This window comes from Leopardus geoffroyi, chromosome C2 (assembly GCF_018350155.1).
Source record: "Leopardus geoffroyi isolate Oge1 chromosome C2, O.geoffroyi_Oge1_pat1.0, whole genome shotgun sequence".
Taxonomy (NCBI): Eukaryota; Metazoa; Chordata; class Mammalia; order Carnivora; family Felidae; genus Leopardus; species Leopardus geoffroyi.
The window spans coordinates 108,078,583-108,099,799 of NC_059333.1; the positions used below are offsets into that span (position 1 = coordinate 108,078,583).

General features: G+C 38.4%; 1 protein-coding gene across 9 annotated transcripts in view; it reads right to left on the reverse strand.

Moving 5' to 3' along the window:
* LEKR1 (leucine, glutamate and lysine rich 1) overlaps positions 1 to 21,217 on the reverse strand; it is a 225,113-nt gene that overhangs the window by 24,511 nt on the left and 179,385 nt on the right. For 7 of the 9 annotated variants that reach the window (XR_006718605.1, XR_006718601.1, XR_006718604.1 and 4 more), the window contains 2 exons: positions 17,118 to 17,421; positions 3,107 to 3,205 (listed from right to left, as the gene is read on the reverse strand). Coding sequence is in view for 3 of the 9 variants with exons in the window: in XM_045503163.1 (XP_045359119.1) it covers positions 3,107 to 3,205; positions 17,118 to 17,421 (403 nt within the window). In the remaining 6 variants the exon portion in view is untranslated. Of the gene's footprint in view, positions 1 to 3,106; positions 3,206 to 14,769; positions 17,422 to 21,217 lie in introns of those variants that run through there. The other 2 variants (XM_045503165.1, XM_045503164.1) reach the window with 2 other exon arrangements.

Here is a 21,217-nt window from a genome sequence, read left to right on the forward strand (position 1 = left end):
TGGTGAAGAAATAAATATTTTGTGAGAAAGGAATAAGAGATGGCTTTTTATTTTTTTTAAAGGTTACTTAATTTATTTTTGAGAGAGAGACACACACACAAAGAGTGTGTGTGTGTGTGTGTGTGTGTGTGTGTGTGTCTGTAAGCAAGTTGGGGAGGGGCAGAGAGAGAGGGTGAGAGAGAATCCTAAGTGGGCTCTGTGCTGTCAGTACAGAGCCTGACTTGGGGCTCAAACTGACGAACCATGAGATCATGACCTGAGCTGAAATCAAGTCTGATGCTTAACTGACTGAGGAGACGGCTTTTTAAATTTTTTTTTTCAACGTTTATTTATTTTTGGGACAGAGAGAGACAGAGCATGAACGGGGGAGGGGCAGAGAGAGAGGGAGACACAGAATCGGAAACAGGCTCCAGGCTCTGAGCCATCAGCCCAGAGCCTGACTCGGGGCTCGAACTCCCGGACCGCGAGATCGTGACCTGGCTGAAGTCGGACGCTTAACCGACTGCGCCACCCAGGCGCCCCAGGAGACGGCTTTTTAAAAACACAATCAAACAGACTGATGAAGAATTGAATAAAATTTTCCAAAATGAAAAACTGCTTTATGCAGAAAGATTATGAGACCAAATGGAGGAAGGTCTGCAAGAAGTGAGCAAAGAAAGTGATAAATATGTAATTTGTGAGGTTAAACAAACAAGATAGAATTCAAATACTGGTCAAAGTATAATATAGATTGGAATGGGGTGGAAAACGATAGTTTAAATAATCTAAGATTCTTGCATTGTTTGGGCAGAGGATCCAGAAATGAAGTAAGTGTGTTCAAATGTCTAGGGTAACTCCTAAAAATAGATATAGAGATAATTAATTCCAAAAGAGAGGTAGGGGGTGGGGTGGTAATAGCAAAAGATGAAAAGAAAAAAGAAAACCTATTCAGAAGATGGCAAGAAAGGAAAAAAGAGAGAGAAACGGATGGCACATGATAAGATGATAGAAATAAATCAAAGGAAGAAGAGCAAAGACAGTCTCAAGATCCTTTGCCCCAAATCAAAACAGTGGAAGTTTACACACTCTACAATGATGGGTGTTAATTTCATACTGTGATTAACAATGAAAAATGAGCATAAATGACCTTTGAGAATAAAAGGCTTTATTCTACAAAAGAAACTTTAACTTCTGAAGACCTGTGCCACAAAAATGGACTTTCATAGACAATTTTTATGAGCGCTCTTCTGATTACTAATTTTAGAACATGTTTTTATTCTTATAAATTTTGGCCTTTGACTTTATCTGGAGAGTTTTTCTTGTGAACAGCTATATAATTTGTTATATCTCTCTCCTTTTGTACCAGTTTTAACACTCTTTTTCTCCTTTGTCTGTATTTAGAAGGACCTGCTTTTTTTATGGCTATAGCTAGGACATCATATTCTAGAAATAAATCAGAAAGCACAGGACCTAAAGACCTAATATAGACAATGACACATTTTAAAAAAGGAATGTGAGACCTATAATATTCTGTTTCTACAGGATGCTAAATAGCTTCCTAAAGGGTCCTTATAAGATTCTGCAATAGATCTTTTTCATAGATCTGTTTTGTCTTCTTTTTTTCCTATATGGTTTTCCCTTGTTTTATAATTTTTTCCCATAATTTCTAAGTACCTTCTCTCTTTTCTTTTTTTTTTCTGTCTCTCTTCTCTCTCTTGCTTCTTGAATGCTCACTCTCAAATGAGGCTAGACTGTTATGTCAACAGAGTATAGAGACATCACTCAAGTTTGCTCTGAAGTGAGGGTCCCATCCCTTTTCAGAGACACGAATGGAGTCAAGACAATGTGCTTGGTCCCCAGTCCAAATCCCAGTTTACATTGTCTATTTGCCAATCCAGACTTTGCCACCTATAAGCTGTGTGACTTTGGGTGAGCTGCTTAACCTCTCTGTGCCTTAGTTTTCTCCCCTGTGAAAGGAAGTTGATAAATATACCAACTTCACAGAGTTCTTAGGAGAATTAAATGAAATACTTTCAAAGCTCTTGGCACTATGGACTGCCCATCATAAACAACAAATATAACTAGCATTATCATTGTTACTCCTGCCATACTGTTGCTGTTACCGCTACCACTACCTGCTCTGTAGGCAACCACGCTCTTCTGATAGGGCACACTCTTCCACCTGTGCTGAGTGTCCCGTGTGCTGACCCACGGCTGTACGGGAGAGAATTCCCCTTTCTGAGATCTAATGCACCGCTGCCCATCTCTCCCTCCCTACCGCCACTCACACAAGCTGCTTCTTTAGCCTTTTTTTTCCCCCAGGAGTTTGCATCTCAGAATGTTCCCTACAAAGAGGACCAGGTGCTTTGAAGGGCGGCACCCATGTGGCCCAGCAGTGGGGGGTGGGGGGGGGGCAGGTTCTTGTGATTCTGTTGCCTGTGTGCTTTTCTTTTCCATCACGGTTTTTAACGGGATACTGGAAGGGACTGCATCAATGCCTGCTGGCCAGGTATCACACCATCTTACACCAGATATCTAGTTCCTGCTTTTAAACGGAACACAAAGTGAAGGCACAGCCTGATGTTTGTATAGACGGCCCTTTCAGCAGGCAAGGTGTCCATGCCTTTTTTATTCATGCTTTTTCAGTAATGCAAGAAAATCTCTCTGACCTGCAGTGAGACCTTGATTTTAACCTGAGATGGATAAGGGAGTGTAATAGATCCCTTTTTACACACATTTAGGTAAGTTAGAAGATCCGAGGTTAAATTTTCTCAGGAGTGCTAAGACTAAATGTAAAGATGGCCTAGGAAAACTGCTAAGACAGTATCCTGATCATGTTCCCAGGAAAATGCAGAACCTTTATGAGAAGATCTGTGTACTGAAACCCGTGGCATTACATTTGGAATGAGGTTTGTATAAGTCACCTGTAGTGACTGAGTTTCAATAATGTATGAGTCCACAGTTTCTTCATTAAAAATTTGGCTGCTTTTACAGTAAGAAAGGCCAGAAGAGGCACACATAATAACAACAAATAAATGAACAGCTCATAAAGTTCTTGTGGTTGAAATACAATCAGGATCATACACTCAATCAGGTCACATGCCCTCAGGCCCAGTTGGACACCTACCTTTCCCTGTGTCCTTCGAGAGCTGTCCTAATTCTGGAGGGGTGGGGATGGTTGCAGAAACTCTGGGTATCTGGGGGCCATTGAGAGTTAAGAATGTACCTATGAAGTAAGCATTAGAAACATTTAGGACATTGTAACTAAAATAAGAACAGCGATAGAGACTCTACACACATATGCTACTGAGATGCATCAAGCCCAATTTAAAGCACGAAATTACAGACAATTTGACAAACATTTTTAAGGCCTTTAATACACAAGCAAAACAAACTCTGATATTGGTTGTATAATTATATCTGACTCATGGATAATAACATCAAAACATGGAAAAACATCTCTTTCCATCCAACAGGGACATCTCTCCCTACCAGCATACTATGTCCAGGGCACAACTGGTAAAAATAAGCTCTTTCTCCACTTCTGCATGAGTCATGCAGATACCAAGAATTTGATGACATTAAATAATTAGTGGAGCAGAATTCCAACCATGTTATTTACAGAAAATTTAAGACCCAAACTTGATCTTAATGGCTCATATTCCTCTTTACTACTTCTTCTATTATTGCCAGGGACTGGAAAATTAAAGAACTTTCTTCCTGGAGATTGCAGTGTGCCTTAGACTGCATAAGGTGAATAGGGTTGGTCAGTTGTGGGGTTCCTTTGGTTAAGAGTGTTATAAAGAGTTCCATTTGGACACGGTCACAGAGAACCACAGGGACAGCACCCATACATACTGCACTCAGAAATTTCCCTCTGCTGTGGTCTGGGCCCAAGGCCAGAAGAAGTATGAATTGGCTCTCAGGGTCCTCTCCCTGACACTCTGTACCCTGGGTGGAGGCAGACAGAGGGAACGGGGCACAACCTCTGTCTTGGATCAGAAGTCTGGGAGCCCAACCCTCTGATCTGAGGTATTCTACTCAATTTTGCCCAGAAGGTGCAATGTTCTGATGCAGGCAGGATTCTGGTTGATTTGATTTGCTAACTTAGAACAGTGGCCTTTAACACGGAGAACTTGCACCCCAGGGGTATTTCAAAGGTTTGATGGTCTTAAATTCATAGATACTGTGAACCTAAGATTCTCCTATTTCCTTGACTTATAAATATTGCTATTCAAGCGTCATGCTAGAAATGTAATATTTTAGCATACGTTGGGATTTTCTGGTAGATTGCAGAGATGGGAGTTAGGCAATTTTGGACTAATGATTCTCTTCTTCTGTGCCCTGGATTTGTCAAATACCCATGTGAGGGACGGTTTCATGAAAGCAAGGCAAAAATAATGTTAACTAATGTTGAGTAAGAAAGGTTGATTATTGAAAATGCCCCCTCCTGCAATGCATTTAAATATAAGCAGCTCTTTTCAGCTCTTCTCAATATTTATCCCTCAGACACATTATTTGCTAGAAAAAACTCCAGACCTTATATAGCAAAGCAGTACAGGTGAGTGTCCCTAATATTTTCAAATGTAATTAGAATGTTTTCTTGGACTATTAACCTTTTCAAGATATACTAAAGTTCTACGAGATCTTTCCGCTTGGCACTTATTCTTCAACCAAGGAGTTAAAACAATTTTTATTAAATACTGCTTGAAATGTGGATTGCAATACAGTATAATCCTCATCTTCTTTCATCATAAAATGTTTAGTGTTTTCTACCTCCTGTTAATAAAAAGCAAACGATATCCTATGTACAAATTCTTTTAACGTCACCTACTTTATTTTTCATTAAATGTAAAAGGAAACATTATGGATTCACCTCATCAAGAAATGCATTGTCAATAAAACTGAACTTTCATGCTTAATAATTATTTAACAAAATTTGTAATATATTTATGTTGTTTACTTTTTGTATTTTTTTAAAGTTTATTTATTTATTTTGACAGAGAGAGCGAGCGGGGAAAGGGCAGAGAGACAGGGAGAGAGAATCCCAAGTAGGGTCCTCACTGTCAGTGCAGAGCCCAATGCAGGGCTCAAACTCACGAAACTGTGAGATCATGACCTGAGCCCAAACCAAGAGTCAGACACTTAACCGACTAAGCCACCCAGGCACCCCTATGTTAACATATTAATAATAGATCCTGGAAGGATCTTGGGGAGGTAGCGGAGTAAGAGGATACTGAGCTCACCTGTCCCACATTTCCAACTAGATATCATCCATATCCAAGTCAATAAACGGGACAGCGATCAGAACGAAGACAGGCAGACTACCGATAGAGAAGAAGCTGCATCTGAAAGGTTGGAAAGGTCAGAAAGGTGGAGGGAGGCTGCTTGCAGGAGGAAGGCAGCTGCACATGCAGAGAGGGCAGAGAAATGGGCCCTTGCACCAGGGAGCTCACATGGGGAAGACTAATCCCCATAACGTTTGACTTTCAAAACCAGAGGGGCTGAATTCCACGAGTTTGTAAAACCAGTGGGACTGGAGCCAGGAGCTTTAAAACTCAGCTGCCTCAGCACCAGGTGAGCTGGAAGGGCCATAGCTGGGTTGCCGCCCTTAAAGAGACCGCAGCCTGTGTGGAGCGGCAACATAAAAATGGCAGCTTTCACAATGCCAGGGGCAAATGGGACACAGATCTGTTCACAATGATTTCCGAGTATGTTGGGGGACTTCTCAGAAAACGAGGGAGCTAGCAGGTGCCATTTTTCTCCCCTGCCCCCAAGCATAAACACAGAAGTGCCTGTGGGAAGTGGTGCTGCACAGAGACTTGCTACCTAACCTGCTACCAGTGCACCATGTCTACAAGTTCTCCTGAGGACTTGCCCCTTCTAAGCCTGCTACCCTCAGTCCTGGGCTCAGGGCAAATTTCGGTAAAGTCACGAGTGCACCCCATGCAGCCGCCAGGTGCACAGCTGCCTATGCATGGTGCACACGTGTACTGCCCCAGGCCCAGTCACGTGCCCCCAGCCACCCTGGCGCGCAGCGCCCAGCCACGGCAATGCTTCAGGGGGATCCGGCATAGGACCAGTGGCCCAGTACAAATTCTGTTAACACTGTTGCCCCACTCTCAGGTTCACTAGTGGGTATATCCACTCAGAGCTGGCCTGTCTGGGTCCCACTAGCACCACAGGGAGCAAGCACAGCCCACAACAGGCAGATGACTGCACTGAAAGGAAAAGTAACTCAGACACAATAGCAGGGCATAAGCAACACACACAGGATGCTCTCCTGAAGTGCCAGGTTCTGGTGCACAGGGGACATTGCACTGTGGGTTCTCCAGGACCTCTTCATCATAAAGTTACTACTTTCAAGAGCAGAAGGCACAGCTGACTTTCTTAACACAGAGAAACAGACACAGAGAGGCAGACAAAATTAGGAGATAGAGAAATTTACCCCAATTGAAAGAACAGGACAAGACCACAGCCAGACACCTAAGTGAAACAGATAGTTTCACTAAGTAACATACCTGATAGAGAATTTAAAGACTGATCCCAAGGATACTCACTGGACTTGAGAAAAGAGTGGAAGAAATGAATAAGACCCTTAACACAGGGATAAGGAATAACATAGGAGAAATAAAGGGCTCAATAAACAAAATTAAAAACACATTTGATGGAATGAACAGCAGGATGGAAGCACCAGAGAAATGAATTACTTGAATTAGAAGAAAGAGCAATGGAAAGTAATCAAGTTGAACAAGGGAGAGACAAAAGAATTATGCAAAATGAGAACTCAGGCTCATTCAAACTCAGACTCATTTAAACTCAGACTCCATCAAACGTAATAAGATTTGTATTATAGGAGTCTCAGAAGGAGAGAGAGAAAAGGGGGAAGAAAATTTATTGAAGAAATAGTAGCTGAAAATTTCCTTAATCTGGGGAAGAAAATATATATCCAGATCTAGGAGACACAGGGAACCCTCACCAAATCAACAAAAGGAAACCCACACCATCACATATTGTAATTGAATTTGCAAAACATTGGATAAAGAGCCTGGGCGCCTGGGTGGCTTGGTCTGTTGGGCGTCCGACTTCGGCTCAGGTCATGATCTCACGGTCCGTGAGTTCGAGCCCCGCGTCGGGCTCTGTGCTGACCGCTCAGAGCCTGCAGCCTGTTTCAGATTCTGTGTCTCCCTCTCTCTCTGCTCCTCCCCAGTTCATGCTCTGTCTCTCTCTGTCTCAAAAATAAATAAAAGTTAAAAAAAAATTAAAAAAAAAACATTGGATAAAGAAAAAAAAAAAAACCATTTAAAGCAGGAAGACAAAGGAATGCCTGGGTGGCTCAGTAGGCTGAATGTCCAACTTCGGCTCAGGTCATGATCTGACCGTCTGTGTGTTCAAGCCCCATCTCGGGCTCTGTGCTGACAGCTTAGAGCCTTGAGCCTGCTTCAGATTCTGTGTCTCCCTCTCTCTCTGCCCCTCTCCCACTCATGCTCTGTCTCTTTCTCAAAAAATAAACATTAACAATTAAAAAAAAATGGATTAAAGACCTAAACATGAGACCTGAAACCATACAAATCTTGGAAGACAGCACAGGAAGTAATTTCCTTGACACTGGCCATAGCAACTTCTTTCTAGATATGTCTCCTAAGGCACGGAAAACAAAAGAGAAAATAAATTATTGGGACTATATGAAAATAAAAAGCTTCTGCACAGTGAAGGAAACAATCAACATAAAAGGCATCCTAGGGAACGGGAGAAGATATTTGCAAATGACATACCTCATAAAAGTTTAGTAACCTACAACTCAACACCCCTAAATAATCCAATAAAAAATGGGCAGAAGATATGAGCAGACACTTCTCCAAAGAAGACATACAGATGGCCAACAGACACATGAAAAGATCTTCATCATCACTTAACCATCAGGGAAATGCAAATGAAAACTACCATGAGCTATCACCTCACGCCTGTCAGAATGGCTAAAATCAATAACACAAGAAACAACAGGTGTTGGCAAAGATGTGGAGAAAAAACACTTGCATGCTGTTGGTAGGAATGCAAACTGGTGCAGCCACTCTGGAAAATGGTATGGGGTTTCCTCAAAAAGTTAAAAGTAAAACTACCTTATTATCCAGTAATAACACTATTGGGTATTTGTCCAAATAATACAAGAACACTAATTCAAAGGGATACAAGCACCCCTATGTTTATAGTGGCATTATTTGCAATAGCCAAGATATGGAAGCATCCCAAGTGTCCATCAATTGGTGAATGGATAAAGACATGAGATACATATATACATAATATATAATATGTATGTATATACATGTGTATATATAGTGTACATATATAACATATACATAATATATATGTACATATATACATAATGTACATATATATTACACATTATAATGTACATATATATTACACATACATACATCAGATATATATTATATATATAATATATATAATGGAATATTACTCAGCCACAAAAAAGAATGCAACCTTGTCATTTACAAAACATGGATGGAGCTAGAGTATAATGCTAAGCAAAATAAGTCAATCAGAGAAAGACAAATACCATATGATTTCACTCATATGTGTAATTTAAGAAATAAAACAAGCAAAGGGAAAAATGAGAGAAATCAAGAAGCAGAGTCCAATTATAGAGAAAAATCTGATGGTTACCAGAGGGGAGGGGGGTGTGGGGATAGGTTAAATAGGTGTTGGGGATTAAAGAGGGCACTTACTGTGATGACCACATGGTGATGTATGGAAGTGTTATATTACTATTTTGTGTACCTGAAACTAATAAAATACTCTATGTTAACTAACTGGAATTAAAATAAAAACTTAAAATAAAAAAGTAAATACAAAGGTAATAAGAGAAATATTAAAAATAAATACTAGTATATTAATAATTAATAACATTAATCCATAAGAATGTTATAAAGTTATATATATGTTTTGATAGTAATTTAATAACATGGGAGATCAATAAAAATACCTTTTGTAATCATAAAGGTATCTGAAAGTAACAGTTTTATTTTTAAATGTCTATATTTATAATATGCTGATTATCTTTACAACACCCTTTGCAACTATTTAAACTTATAATGAAATATTTTAGATGTCAACTTACAAATGTACAATAAATAGTTTTTTTATTTTTTTATTTTTTTTTAAGTTTATTTGGAGAGAAACAGAGACAGTACAAGTTGGGGGGGAGGGGCAGAGAGAGAGAGAGAGATAGAGAGAAAATCCCAAGCAGGTTCCATGCTGCCAGCACAGAGCCCAACATGGGGCTTGAACCAATGAAACTGAGATCATGACCTAAGCCAGAACCAAGAATGGGGCGCTTAACCAACTGAGCCACCCAGGCACCCCTATAGTATTTTAAAATCACCTTTTCAGGGTACACAGCTGAAAACACTGACTTAAAATCCTGGAGGGAATAAATCTGTGGATTAGGTCTTTACTTCATCACTTCTATGAAATAAGGTAGTGGATTCTTTTCTCCCTAACTTCATCTTTTCTCATTCACCTCAGTTCTTTACTGAGTACTGTATACCTCTTGGTAAAATAAAAATGATTCTGGTTTTGAGATGCTATGAGATTCCAGCTAAAACCTCAACCATTTGAAAAGTGTAGTAATAGAGAATGGAAATTTGGCCATCCCGGGTTTTAGGAAATTCTGCTTTAAATCAGTGAAAAGTAGTTAATTCAATCTTGGCAGTAACCTTAATTCCCTAGAAATTTAAGGTTCCAGATAGAAAATTACAACTGTAGAACTCATTCAGTCTAAGAAGACAGAAGACAGAAAGCATCTCTTTAGATTAATGTGTTAGACTGTATCAAGCTCACTTGGGAGAAAGTTGGATATATCTGACAATGGTGCACAATGTAAAACCAGATGTTCATACTTTCCAGAAAAAGTATATTTCCAGTGTTAAGTCTTATAAAACGTCTATTTTAAAATGCTTCAATATTTTAAATTATATGTCTAATTCTTGGGCTTGAATTATTATTATTTATGAGATTAATGACAATAACAACCATAGAAGCTGAATATCAGCAGTAAGAATGTTAATAAAAGATACTAAAAACTTTTTAATGGCAAATGAAGTCCATCCTTTCATTATTTTCTAAATTCAAAGGTTAAAGAATGTAGCCATCCTGTTATATAATGACATAAGCTGATTTAATATTCACAGGCAAGTGAGCATAATGCCTTATTGTGTCAAGTACAGATTTTGAAATTTCATAATTCTTTTTAATTTTTTTAATTTGAGAGAGAGAGTGAGTATGAGTTGGGGGAGGAGGGAGGGAGAGAGAATCTTAAGCAGGCTCCAAGCTCAGCACAGAGCCTGATGCGGGGCTTGATCCCACAACCCTGGGATCATGACCTGAGTCAAAATCAATAGGCAGATGCTTAACTGACTAAGCCACTCGGGCGCCCCCAGATTTTGAAATTTTAAATATGAATCAAATTCTTATTCAATGTTGTTCTACCTTTAAAATAAATTGATCTAGGTGTATATCGCAAGTTATAGTTTTATACTTAAGTGGTTAAGAACTACTTTCAGGGGGAATAATGGTATTCCAGTATCTCTTCTCATGATTCCAATAAATTATCTAAGTATTCTATGTTTCACAAGCCTCAAAGACAACCAGATTTCCTTTGGGGAAATAGGTACTATTATGAGATTAAATTTGAGATTACCATTATGAGGTACCATTATGAGATTATGAGATTAAACCAAATAGGTACCATTATGAGATTAAAATTTAAGATTATTCAATGAGGGGCACCTGGGTGGCTCAGTCAGTTAGGTGACTGACTCTTGATTTTGACTTAGGTCATAATCTCATGGTGCATGGGATCAAGCCCTGTGTAGGGCTCTGTGCTGACAGCGCAGATCCTGCTTGGGATTCTCTCTCTCCCTCTGTCTCTGCCCCTCCCCAACTTATACACACACACACTCTCTCTCAAAATAAATGAATTAACATTAAAAAAAAAAGATTATTCAATGAGTTGCCAATGATCAAAATGAAAGCATTTCTATTGGGTTTTTTTTGTTAATAACAAATCTTTAGTTCTTTGCAGGCTCAGAAACTTGGATCATGACATAAGATTTTATGAATATTGATTAGATATTGATTTCCTTTTACTCACTAGTTTTTCTGGAGAGTTTTCAAGACTCACAATCAATTGATGAAAAAAAAAAAGAATTTGAGTGCATTGGGAGCTGAGGTATTGAACATGGGGATGGGTGGTCTCAGAGAGCCATTTGTTTCAGATAGGCGTGAGGGAACTGAGTCTAGCAAGATTATTTCCATTCAATACTAATGTATAGCTCTTAGAGGTGAAATATGCCAGGGCTTTAACATGTATAAGGATCACCTGCGGATCTCATTAAAATCAGATTTTATTCAGTAGATTTGGGTGTGAGGATTGATAGTCTGCATTTCTAATAAGCTCCCGGGAGACATTGATCCTGCTGGATCACTTTGAGTAGCAAGAATTTAGAGCACTGATACTATTCTTCCAGCCTACAAATGACATGTTTGGCCAAGATTTGGAGGCCATGGCTTTCTCATCAAGTCAGCTGTCAAGCAGTTATAAGAATTTAAAAGATTATTTAACCTCAAAGGGAACTATTATTTCCTTCTGTAAAATTATAGGTCTGGACCAGGTGATGTATCAAGTCATTTCAGAACTATAAAATTTAAGGATTTTAAGATAACCCTTATCGTATTTTGGCTACTATCTCCTTTACTTTCCCTCATAAACAGTTTATTGTGCTGTATTAGTCCCTAAGGTCACCACTGAGTTGTGCTTTGCATTCTTTGAGGCCAAGATGATAGCTATTTTTTAAATGTCAATTTCCACCTTCCTCCTCCATAATTCTTAGAACACGATTCAGATTTGTATTTTTTTTTAACTTTAAGAATTCTTATAAGTCCTGAGTCTGTGGGATTAGTTTACTTGTTTCCCAAATGAAATGTAGTTCCCATGATTTCACATTTTTCAGACAAGCTGTAATATTCTTAAATAGAAGGGTGATCCTTTAATTGGACCGATCTCATACACGGCACCCCTGCTAAGTGGCAATAACTAGTAACAGTTTTAAAATATATTTAATAGGGAACAAATTCTTTCCCTTCTCTGAATAGAATTCGAGTCAGCTCCTTCCTGTTTATTTCCGTTGTCAACATCTTTATTCAGAACTTCATATAACTCTTGTCTGGACTACTGTACTAATCTACCAACTTGTGTTCCATCTCCAGCCTTTCCACCCCATAATTATTCCTATAAACCTCTGCCAGATTTCAACAAAATGCATGCCTCTTTTAGTCAAAATGCTGCAATGGCCTTTATTCAACACCTCCATGCTATGGGGTCAGGTTCCCACTACTTCCCTTCACCAAGTATTTTCTACACTTTCCATGCCTGTACCTCTTTATACATCTCTTCCATCTGGTATACCTTCTTCTATAAAACCCTACCAATTTTTTAAGATCTATTATAAATGCCAGTTCTTGCTAAAAATGCTCCCTGATTTTTCCAGCAAGAAGATGAACTCGTGTAACACTTTGCTTTTGATTCTCTCCTCAGCATCTACTACCTGACATTATAATTTCTGTATATACGTCCTCTTGCTCTCTACTATACAATTCTCGGGAAACTGTAGTATGTCTTCATTTTTATAGCTCTCACAGTGCTTTTTCAATTCTCTGTATCTGTTGAAGAAATGAGTGAATGTATAATATAGCTTCACTGTTCTACAGATCAAGATGCTCAGAAACTGCAGAGGTTTAAAAATTATTCCTTGGTCTTAATCAGTACTCATTTCCAGGTAAATTAATCTCTGTGACACAGTATCCTCTTGTATATTTTGGGGTGGAGGTAAGGGATGTCTAGTAAACTTTTTTACTCAATGGATATAAAACATCATGCTGTATAAATGCTGGAGAAGAAGGAAATATTTTGACTTTCTGGATCATGGTAAATATTGTCATAGGATATGTGTGTTTCAGATTCAACTACAGTGTTATGAAGAAAATTTTATGTGTAAAAAAGATTATACAAAGATGACATAATTTATATTTAAGATTTTAAAGAGGCAACCCAACTATATTGGCTTCACAATTTATTACTATATGGGGTTAATATTTTCAAAAGGAAAAGTAGAATTTCTTCCTTAAGATACCATAGAGAACACCTTAGGAATGCGACCATTATTGTCTATCATGGCTTGAGGACCATTAAAGGTGTTCTGAACAAGATATATTATTTTACTAAAACATGTAAGTGAAGGGGCACCTGAGTGGCTCAGTCAGTTAAGTGTCCAGCTCTTGGTTTAGGCTCAGGTCATGATCTCATGGTTCATAGTTCTAACCCTGCGTTGTTGGGCTCTGTGCTGACAGAGCACAGCCTGCTTGGGATTCACTCATTCCTTCTCTCTCTGGCCCTCCCCTGCTCATGCACTTTCTCTCTCTCACAATAAATAAATTTAAAAAATAAACCATGAAAGTGGAAAAGTAAAAAATATATATCTATAATCATTGTAGGATTTGTGAACTTTGGACACATATTAAATTGATTTCTTGTACTCCATAAGATACAAAATGATGGTCAGGAATTTTGAGCTCCAGTGCATTAACCCTTTCAGGATACTAGGTTGCTTTATCAGTGCAATACTGCAATTTTAAGAACCTTAAAAGATGCAGCTTGAGAAAACTTGTTCCACAATCAAAGCAATTAGCTATAATTGATCTGTAATACCACAAAAACTTTTGGGACTAATAGAACATTTTTAAAAATCTTAGTTTTACATAATTTTCTTTTTTTAAAGTTTCTTTTTGAAAGAGACAGAGCATGAGTGGGGGAGAGCAGAGAGAGAGAGAGAGAGAGAGAGAGAGAGAGAGAGAGAAATCTGAAACAGGCTCTAGGCTCTGAGCTGTCAGCACAGAGCCTGACATGGAGCTCAAACTCATGAACCATGATATCATGACCTGAGCTGAAGTTGGAGCCTCAACCAACTGAGACACCCAGGTGCCCCTGCATAATTTTCAACATTAGCATCTCTTCCAGTCAATTCCATTGCCAGAAAATATAACTTTTAAGTAATTCTGACTAACTATAAATACAGTAATTGCATTCAAAAAGACTTTGAAAAAATCACTTGAAAAATCTGTGTTAACTATAGAATTCTCCCATCTTTGTCTACCAATATTAAATTGAGAAGAAAAAAAAAACCAGGGTTATAATTATTTGAGGAATATTTTCTGTGATATTCTTTTCTTTTTGCACCTATCAATCCTTCCACTGAGGTCATGGAAAACAGATGTATACAGAGAAATTAAAACTAATAGATTTAAATTAATAACCATTATATGCATTTGAGAGCTCTCTTTTGCCATAGTATTCACTGCCTCCCTAACACTCTTGATATGATACTGTTTCATGCCAGGAGTTAGCTCATCAGTGAGAAAATCAAGGGAAGTTTATGTTCTTAACCCCCAGGTTACATACTCTAGTGCGATTCTCTTTTCTTTAAGTGTCTTCCTCTAAAAAATCCCAGCACATAGCTTAGATGGCACCATTCAAGTGGTCTAGCTTGATACAAATGTCAATATTGTCTCTGTCGTGTATCCACGGAATAACCTCTCTAATATACTTGTGGAATATAACACAGTCTTGCCGTGATTCTATTCTCAGAGAGATTATTTACATAATGACTTGTTATATTATAAAGTGAGAGTATAACAACAAACCAAGAAACCAGATTTGCACTGATAGTCTTTATCACTTTAGAAAAGCTTACACGTGACCTTCTTTACAAATTTAAATGTGTTCATAATTTAGGAAAAAAAAATGTATCCCCATGGTTCCTGAAGAGAGAGCTGAAATTGGGAGACTGTGGAAAAGCGTGTATCATATGATGGCAAAGAACCGCTGCCCCGAATTTTCCTGTAGGCTTTTATTAAAGTTTTCTCTAGCTTCTTCCATCTACCTCACGTCATGAGTACTTGTAATTTAAACATCCAAATACCAGGTCAGAAACATCGAGGTCTGGTCCAGTAGTTCCCAGAGGGTGGCACGGGTACTACTGTCATTGTACACGATGATTTTAGGGGGTACACCAACCAACATTTTGTAATTTTAACAGATACATGTTGATTTTCAAGTATTAGCAAAAATATACCTAGCAAATCAAACTCGTTACTCTACAATTATTCTTTCTTGGGCCAAGCTTTCTTTTTACATAACTTTAAGTTTAAAAAGCGAGGGCATTTAAAGAAAATATTAGGTAAATACTATGTGGGGCTTCTGACAAAAGTCCTGATGGAGGCTGGGGAAACTCTGATGAGTGGGAAAGTGAGTGGAGTGGTTGGGGTCGGTTAATGGTCTGGTTTTAGCTCTGTCACTAGCTGTACCTCTTTAGCAAGTCGGACTTCTTTGGGTATCTATTCCTTATTTGTAAAGAAATGGTTGGGGTGACCTCTAAGGTTCACTCCAGCACCACCATTCTATTGTTTTGTTCTCTTGTCAAATGCCATTGTAAGGAACATCGATCTCTGTAAAGTGAAACTAAGCATTCTAAGCCTTAACACAAGATGTGCTCACTTAAACTAGTCAGGGAAATCGGCAGACCTAATGTGGAATTTTTTTTTTTTTTTTTTGAAGTTAAAACACACGATTGGTAGATTAGACTAATCCTTTTAAAGATTAGAGATAAACTTGAATTTACTTAGCAGCTTTACTTTGTTTTTTTGCACATGGGAGGGATTCCAAGTACCTTTGGATTCTCTCATGAACATAATAGCCAGACAGAGGAGAGTTTTATGTGCCATATTTGACATGTGCTACTAACATTCTCATCTGGGATTAAAAAGCTTGGATGTCCCTGATACAGTCAGATGAAGCATTTAAGTAAAGTCAGTGTTGGAAAAAAAAAAATGCAGTTCAACTTGAAGGGGAAAAAAAGATGGACAATCACTAGTTTAAGGTAAAGACTTATGTTTTAAGAAACAGGAGAAGCCTGAAACTTTATAACTTAAAATAGCTGGTTTGGTTTCTGGTTTTAATTTTTCACTATGAAAATAGAAAATGTTAACCAATTGGCCATTTTAAGAGGTAATAAAACGTGAACCCCCAAATTAGCACTATGTGCCTCTATGAGACTGTCTTGAATTAGTTCTTTTCCCAATGGCTCAAATCAAAATCTAATCGTGATTACTAAAAACCATTCAATGTAGAAAAACTACCTCTACCAAGTAATATTTACATGGTCAGCCAGACTGTTTTTAAAAATAATCTCTAAAGTTTGAAAAGTAAACCCCCTTGTCCTTGAATTGGAGTTGGTGTCCCTTTTTCTAGAAGGTCCCAGGTTCACAGGAAAGACTGTCTTCTTGAAGGGCACCTATCATTACTTCTGGCCTAAAAAGAAATTGTATTAACCAATTAAATTGCAAGATGAAAAGAGAAGGTTTCTATGATGATGTTGAATTCTGTGAATATTTGAACTAAATATTTTGGAAATTATCAAATTTAGGACTAATGTACTTCTATTTTCTATTTGGAATACTAATCACATCTATTTAACCTATTCAGCTCAACAAACAAATGAACAAACACCAACAAAACCAACACAATCTATTTTTGGTGGAAATATATCTGCTTGTAAAGGTGCAAAAAAAAAAAAAATAGCAAAGATGCTATGGGTGAAAAATTTTACCTGTGATCTCAAAAAGGGAATATTCAGAGAACACATCTAAACATCCAATATAGACACAAAGAAATTGGCCCTCTGGAATACGACCAACTTCATTATCTGTTGCAACTTCAAAGGCCTCTTGGAAAATATGGCTTCACAATTCCTAGTTTTTCCAACTATCCTATTAAAAATATCTATAACCGTGCATTCTTGATCTGTGATAATAATTTGACCTCTGTCATCCTCAGTTACACTTGGTCTGGGAAGTACCAAGTGTCCTGCTTGGAGCTGCTCCTGGCTGGATCAGTCACTGCTGATTTAGTCTCCTCCTCAGAATGGCAGTCAGTCTTTGTCTGGTCTCATTTACGGAAGATGCTCGACCCCTGGGAGGATGGGGCTGGGGGAAAGTAGGCAAACCTGAGCTGCTGACCCTGTTGGGTTGAACTGAGGTTGGGGCAGTGGTGGGTTTTGACACTCCATGCAGGCTGGGGATTTTGATTCCTTTTCCAGAGTTCAGTCTTGCAAGGCTTCTCTCTCCCCGGCTGCTGACCACTGCAGCAGAGGAGGTTAGGCTGCCCTGGTTAAGGGAACACGGCGACAAAGGTAAACTTCCACTGAGCTTCCTGAGCTCCAGAAGCTGTTCTCTGGCTTGGCTCAAAGCCTCTGTCAGTTCAAAGCGTTCTTCACACTCCCTGCGCACTGTTTCCTGAAGAAAAGTGTTCTGAAATGAGAAAAGGTGGGGGGAGAAGCATCCCTAGCTTTAAACTGTACATTTGGATGGTAATTGGCAATATAAATGGAGAACTGAAATGGAAATCAGAGGTCCGTCTTTGACTGTCTTTGTGGCTACTCTACCACATGGGACAGACAAGTCAAAAACGCAAATGATTTGTGAAGCTGGAAAGAACTTTGAGAGGACATTTGGTTCAACCCTTGCAGTTTGCAGAATAGGAACCAAGAGCCAGTATCACTCAGATGGGTAGTGAGGGGCTGGCACTGGAACCCAGAACTTCTAATGCTTACTTTAGTGGGGTTTCAGCTCGTTGGCACATGCGATGCCTAACAGTTAACATCTGCAGGGGCAAGTATGTTAGTTTATAACGAAGGTAAGCTGCAATACACAAGACAGGTAAAATTGCTTGAATTATAAGATTGAAAGAATAAAACATATCAGGTACAGCGCTTAAACAATAGAATCAGCTACTTTATATGATGCTTTCTCAACAGACTTAAATATACTGATCGTTTGTATTTTGTAAGATATATATCAAAATAAAGAAGAACGTTATTTGCTTTTAACTCCATTTGACAATCATGTATCAAGTCGCCAGAAGTTGTAGTGGATACAATACCTGCCCTCAATAAGTTTGCAGCCTCATGAGTTTGAGCAGAGCTGTTTTTTATGTCTCCAACAGGATTTGGAACCAAGGGTAGAAGTTATGTAGTTGAAGATAAGGAAGAACTTTTTAAAAGCCAGAGCTGTCTGGAGGATACCCTGAAGGGTTAAATCTCACTTGACTGGGATGGACTGGAGCAAACTTAAACTTCAAATGGGTGACTGAACTAGAGATCACTAAGGTCCCTTCAAATTCTGAGACTATGGTTTTAGTTAAAGAAGTTACTCATCTTTTGTCTATGGAATTCATCCAAATTATTTCAAGGTCCATGGTAAGAATTAGCTCTTGGATCTTTCTAACCTCCTGACATGTCTGTAGAATGTCAAAAAAGAGGTTGAAAAGCAAACAATTCAAAGTAGTAAACAAATAAGGAAACAATTAAAATGATTGTGCTAGACCCAGCAATAGCACTGCTAGGAATTTACCCAAGGGATACAGGAGTACTGATGCATAGGGGCACTTGTACCCCAATGTTTATAGCAGCACTCTCAACAATTGCCAAATTATGGAAAGAGCCTAAATGTCCATCAACTGATGAATGGATAAAAAAATTGTGGTTTATATACACAACGGAGTACTACGTGGCAATGAGAAAGAATGAAATATGGCCCTTTGTAGCAACATGGATGGAACTGGAGAGTGTGATGCTAAGTGAAATAAGCCATACAGAGAAAGACAGATACCATATGGTTTCACTCTTATGTGGATCCTGAGAAACTTAACAGAAACCCATGGGGGAGGGGAAGGAAAAAAAGAGGTTAGAGTGGAAGAGAGCCAAAGCATAAGAGACTCTTAAAAACTGAGAACAAACTGAGGGTTGATGGGGGGTGGGTGATGGGTATTGAGGAGGGCACCTTTTGGGATGAGCACTGGGTGTTGTATGGAAACCAATTTGACAATAAACTTCATATATTGAAATAAAATAAAATAAAATAAAATAAAATAAAATAAAATAAAATAAAATAAAATGATTGTGCTATAGGATTCTCCGACTAAAAATGAATTTCCATCAGGTTAGTTTGTAAAACTACCCAAGGCATTGCCAAATCTGTCAGTGGGAAGTGTCTTCCCAAGGCTTTTCCTGAATAATCTGCTGTCAGTGGAACTAAGTAACAAAGCATCAGAGAAAGTAGCATCTTCCTGTATTTGAGTTTCTTGTAATTATGATCAGAACTCTATTCAATTCCAAATTTGGTCAGAATTGAAGAATATGGCACAATTCCAGATTGACAGTTGTTCTGTAATTTTCTATAAAATCAGCAGCACGTCTGGGTCAAACAAAGCTTCATCACTTTCATATATTATTAACATACATATGGGTCCATATAAGCATATATATTTTTTTAAATAATGAGGGTTAAGTACTTGCTTCTAGTTAGGTGCTTTTGTTTTTTTGTTATTGTTTTTGTTTTTGTTTTTGTTTTTGTTTTGAGAAACTGGAGACCAAGGATGTTGTTTGTGGCTTTATCATCTGGTTTTCATTAATCCTACCTGAAATACTTGTTGAAAAGGCAAGAGAGGAAGGGCCAGGGAAGAATATTAGTAAGTTGCTCTGTTAGATGTCATCTCATCTCCTGTTCTGACAAAGAAAAACCGTGAAGCCCTACTGTTTATTTGACCTGCTGAAAGCAGCCCAGCCCTGAAGTGGTAGGTCCTGCTCCCAGCTGCCCATGCCTAAATGAATTGTCTAATTATATCAAGCATGCAGGGACCGCTTTGTTTCTGGACACAGAAGCAATTAAAAAAAAAAATAAGACACTTCATCTAGCTTTGCCCAAGTTTTCTAAACTTAATCTAAACTTTATTTTAAGTGGCACACCATCAATGCATTATTTCCTATTAATAGAGTTAGCTGGCAAAATATGTTGAAGTGATTAGATTCAAGGGGCTTTCAATTACTTAGTATAAAAAATTCCCTTGATTAAGAAAGTTATGAGAAAGAGTTAAGTTTATTTGAATATATAAAAGAAAAGAATGGATAGCAGTTAACTGATGAGGTCAATAAATTGCTGACATGAATAACAGGTGCACCAATATGGAAGGATAACGTAATGGGTGATGTGATGACAAGGGCTCTCATTAAAATAAAAATAAAATTCAATCCATTCACTAAAATTAAATTCACGTCTGAAAGGAAAGGAGTGGTGTTCTATGGAAAACATCCGTAAAGCAAGTCACCTAAAAGCTATTTTAGGCAAGTGACATTGCACTAAAGGAGGAAATGAAAAGGTGGAGTGAACTCAAAGATGTCCCCATAGCAAGTATAATGGGAACAAAGTGCCGGCCAACTCCAGACTGGACTTTGGAAGGGCTGCTGATCATCTTGGTCTGGGGCCCACTGCTCTGGAACTCATCCTTTTTCAAGCTATTAGCTTCCAGTACAAAGGACTATTTCTCTTCCTTCTGTTATTTCAAATCAGGAGGACCTCTGAACTGAAAACAGGCTCCAGAATTAGGACTTCTATTTTTGTATTTGCCATAAACACTGTGAAATCTCAGGTGAATCTCACAATATCTGCATATCCTCTGCTACCATTACCTCCTGTTTTAAAATTGAGATTATAACTCAGTTTTGTACAACAGGCAATTCAGATGTTATAATTTATTCAACCATGGAGTAACAAAATGGAAATAGAACACATCAAGTTTAGAGGATTGCTATTTCGAGGGTGGGGTGTATGTGACAGGGCATGACAAGAGCACACATGGATGTGGCCAGAGCCAGTAAGGGAAAATTCCATCATGTGTGGAAAAGAATCACTCACTTGTGATTAGATTGCTTTCAGTGATTTAGGCAAAATATCTATCTTTTGGGGCTGTTTTTTTTTTTTTTTTTTGAAGGTTGTTTTTTTGGAAGAATTTTAATGTGTGTTTTCACTGAACAACGTAGGAAAATGTGTAAGATGGAAATTCAGTAAGATTGAAAGTCCTGGGCAAACATGAGACTAATCAGTGAAGCCCTAGCATTCTAAACGTTTCAGGTAAAATTATCTTTGGTCATATTTTAGCATGGTAAAATGGTAAAGAAGGGGCAGTGGGGTTTTCCAGGCCAAATGGGCAGCGAGTGCAAATGGCTGGTAGTGACAGTGGGAGAGGCACATCTTGGGATGACACATGGCT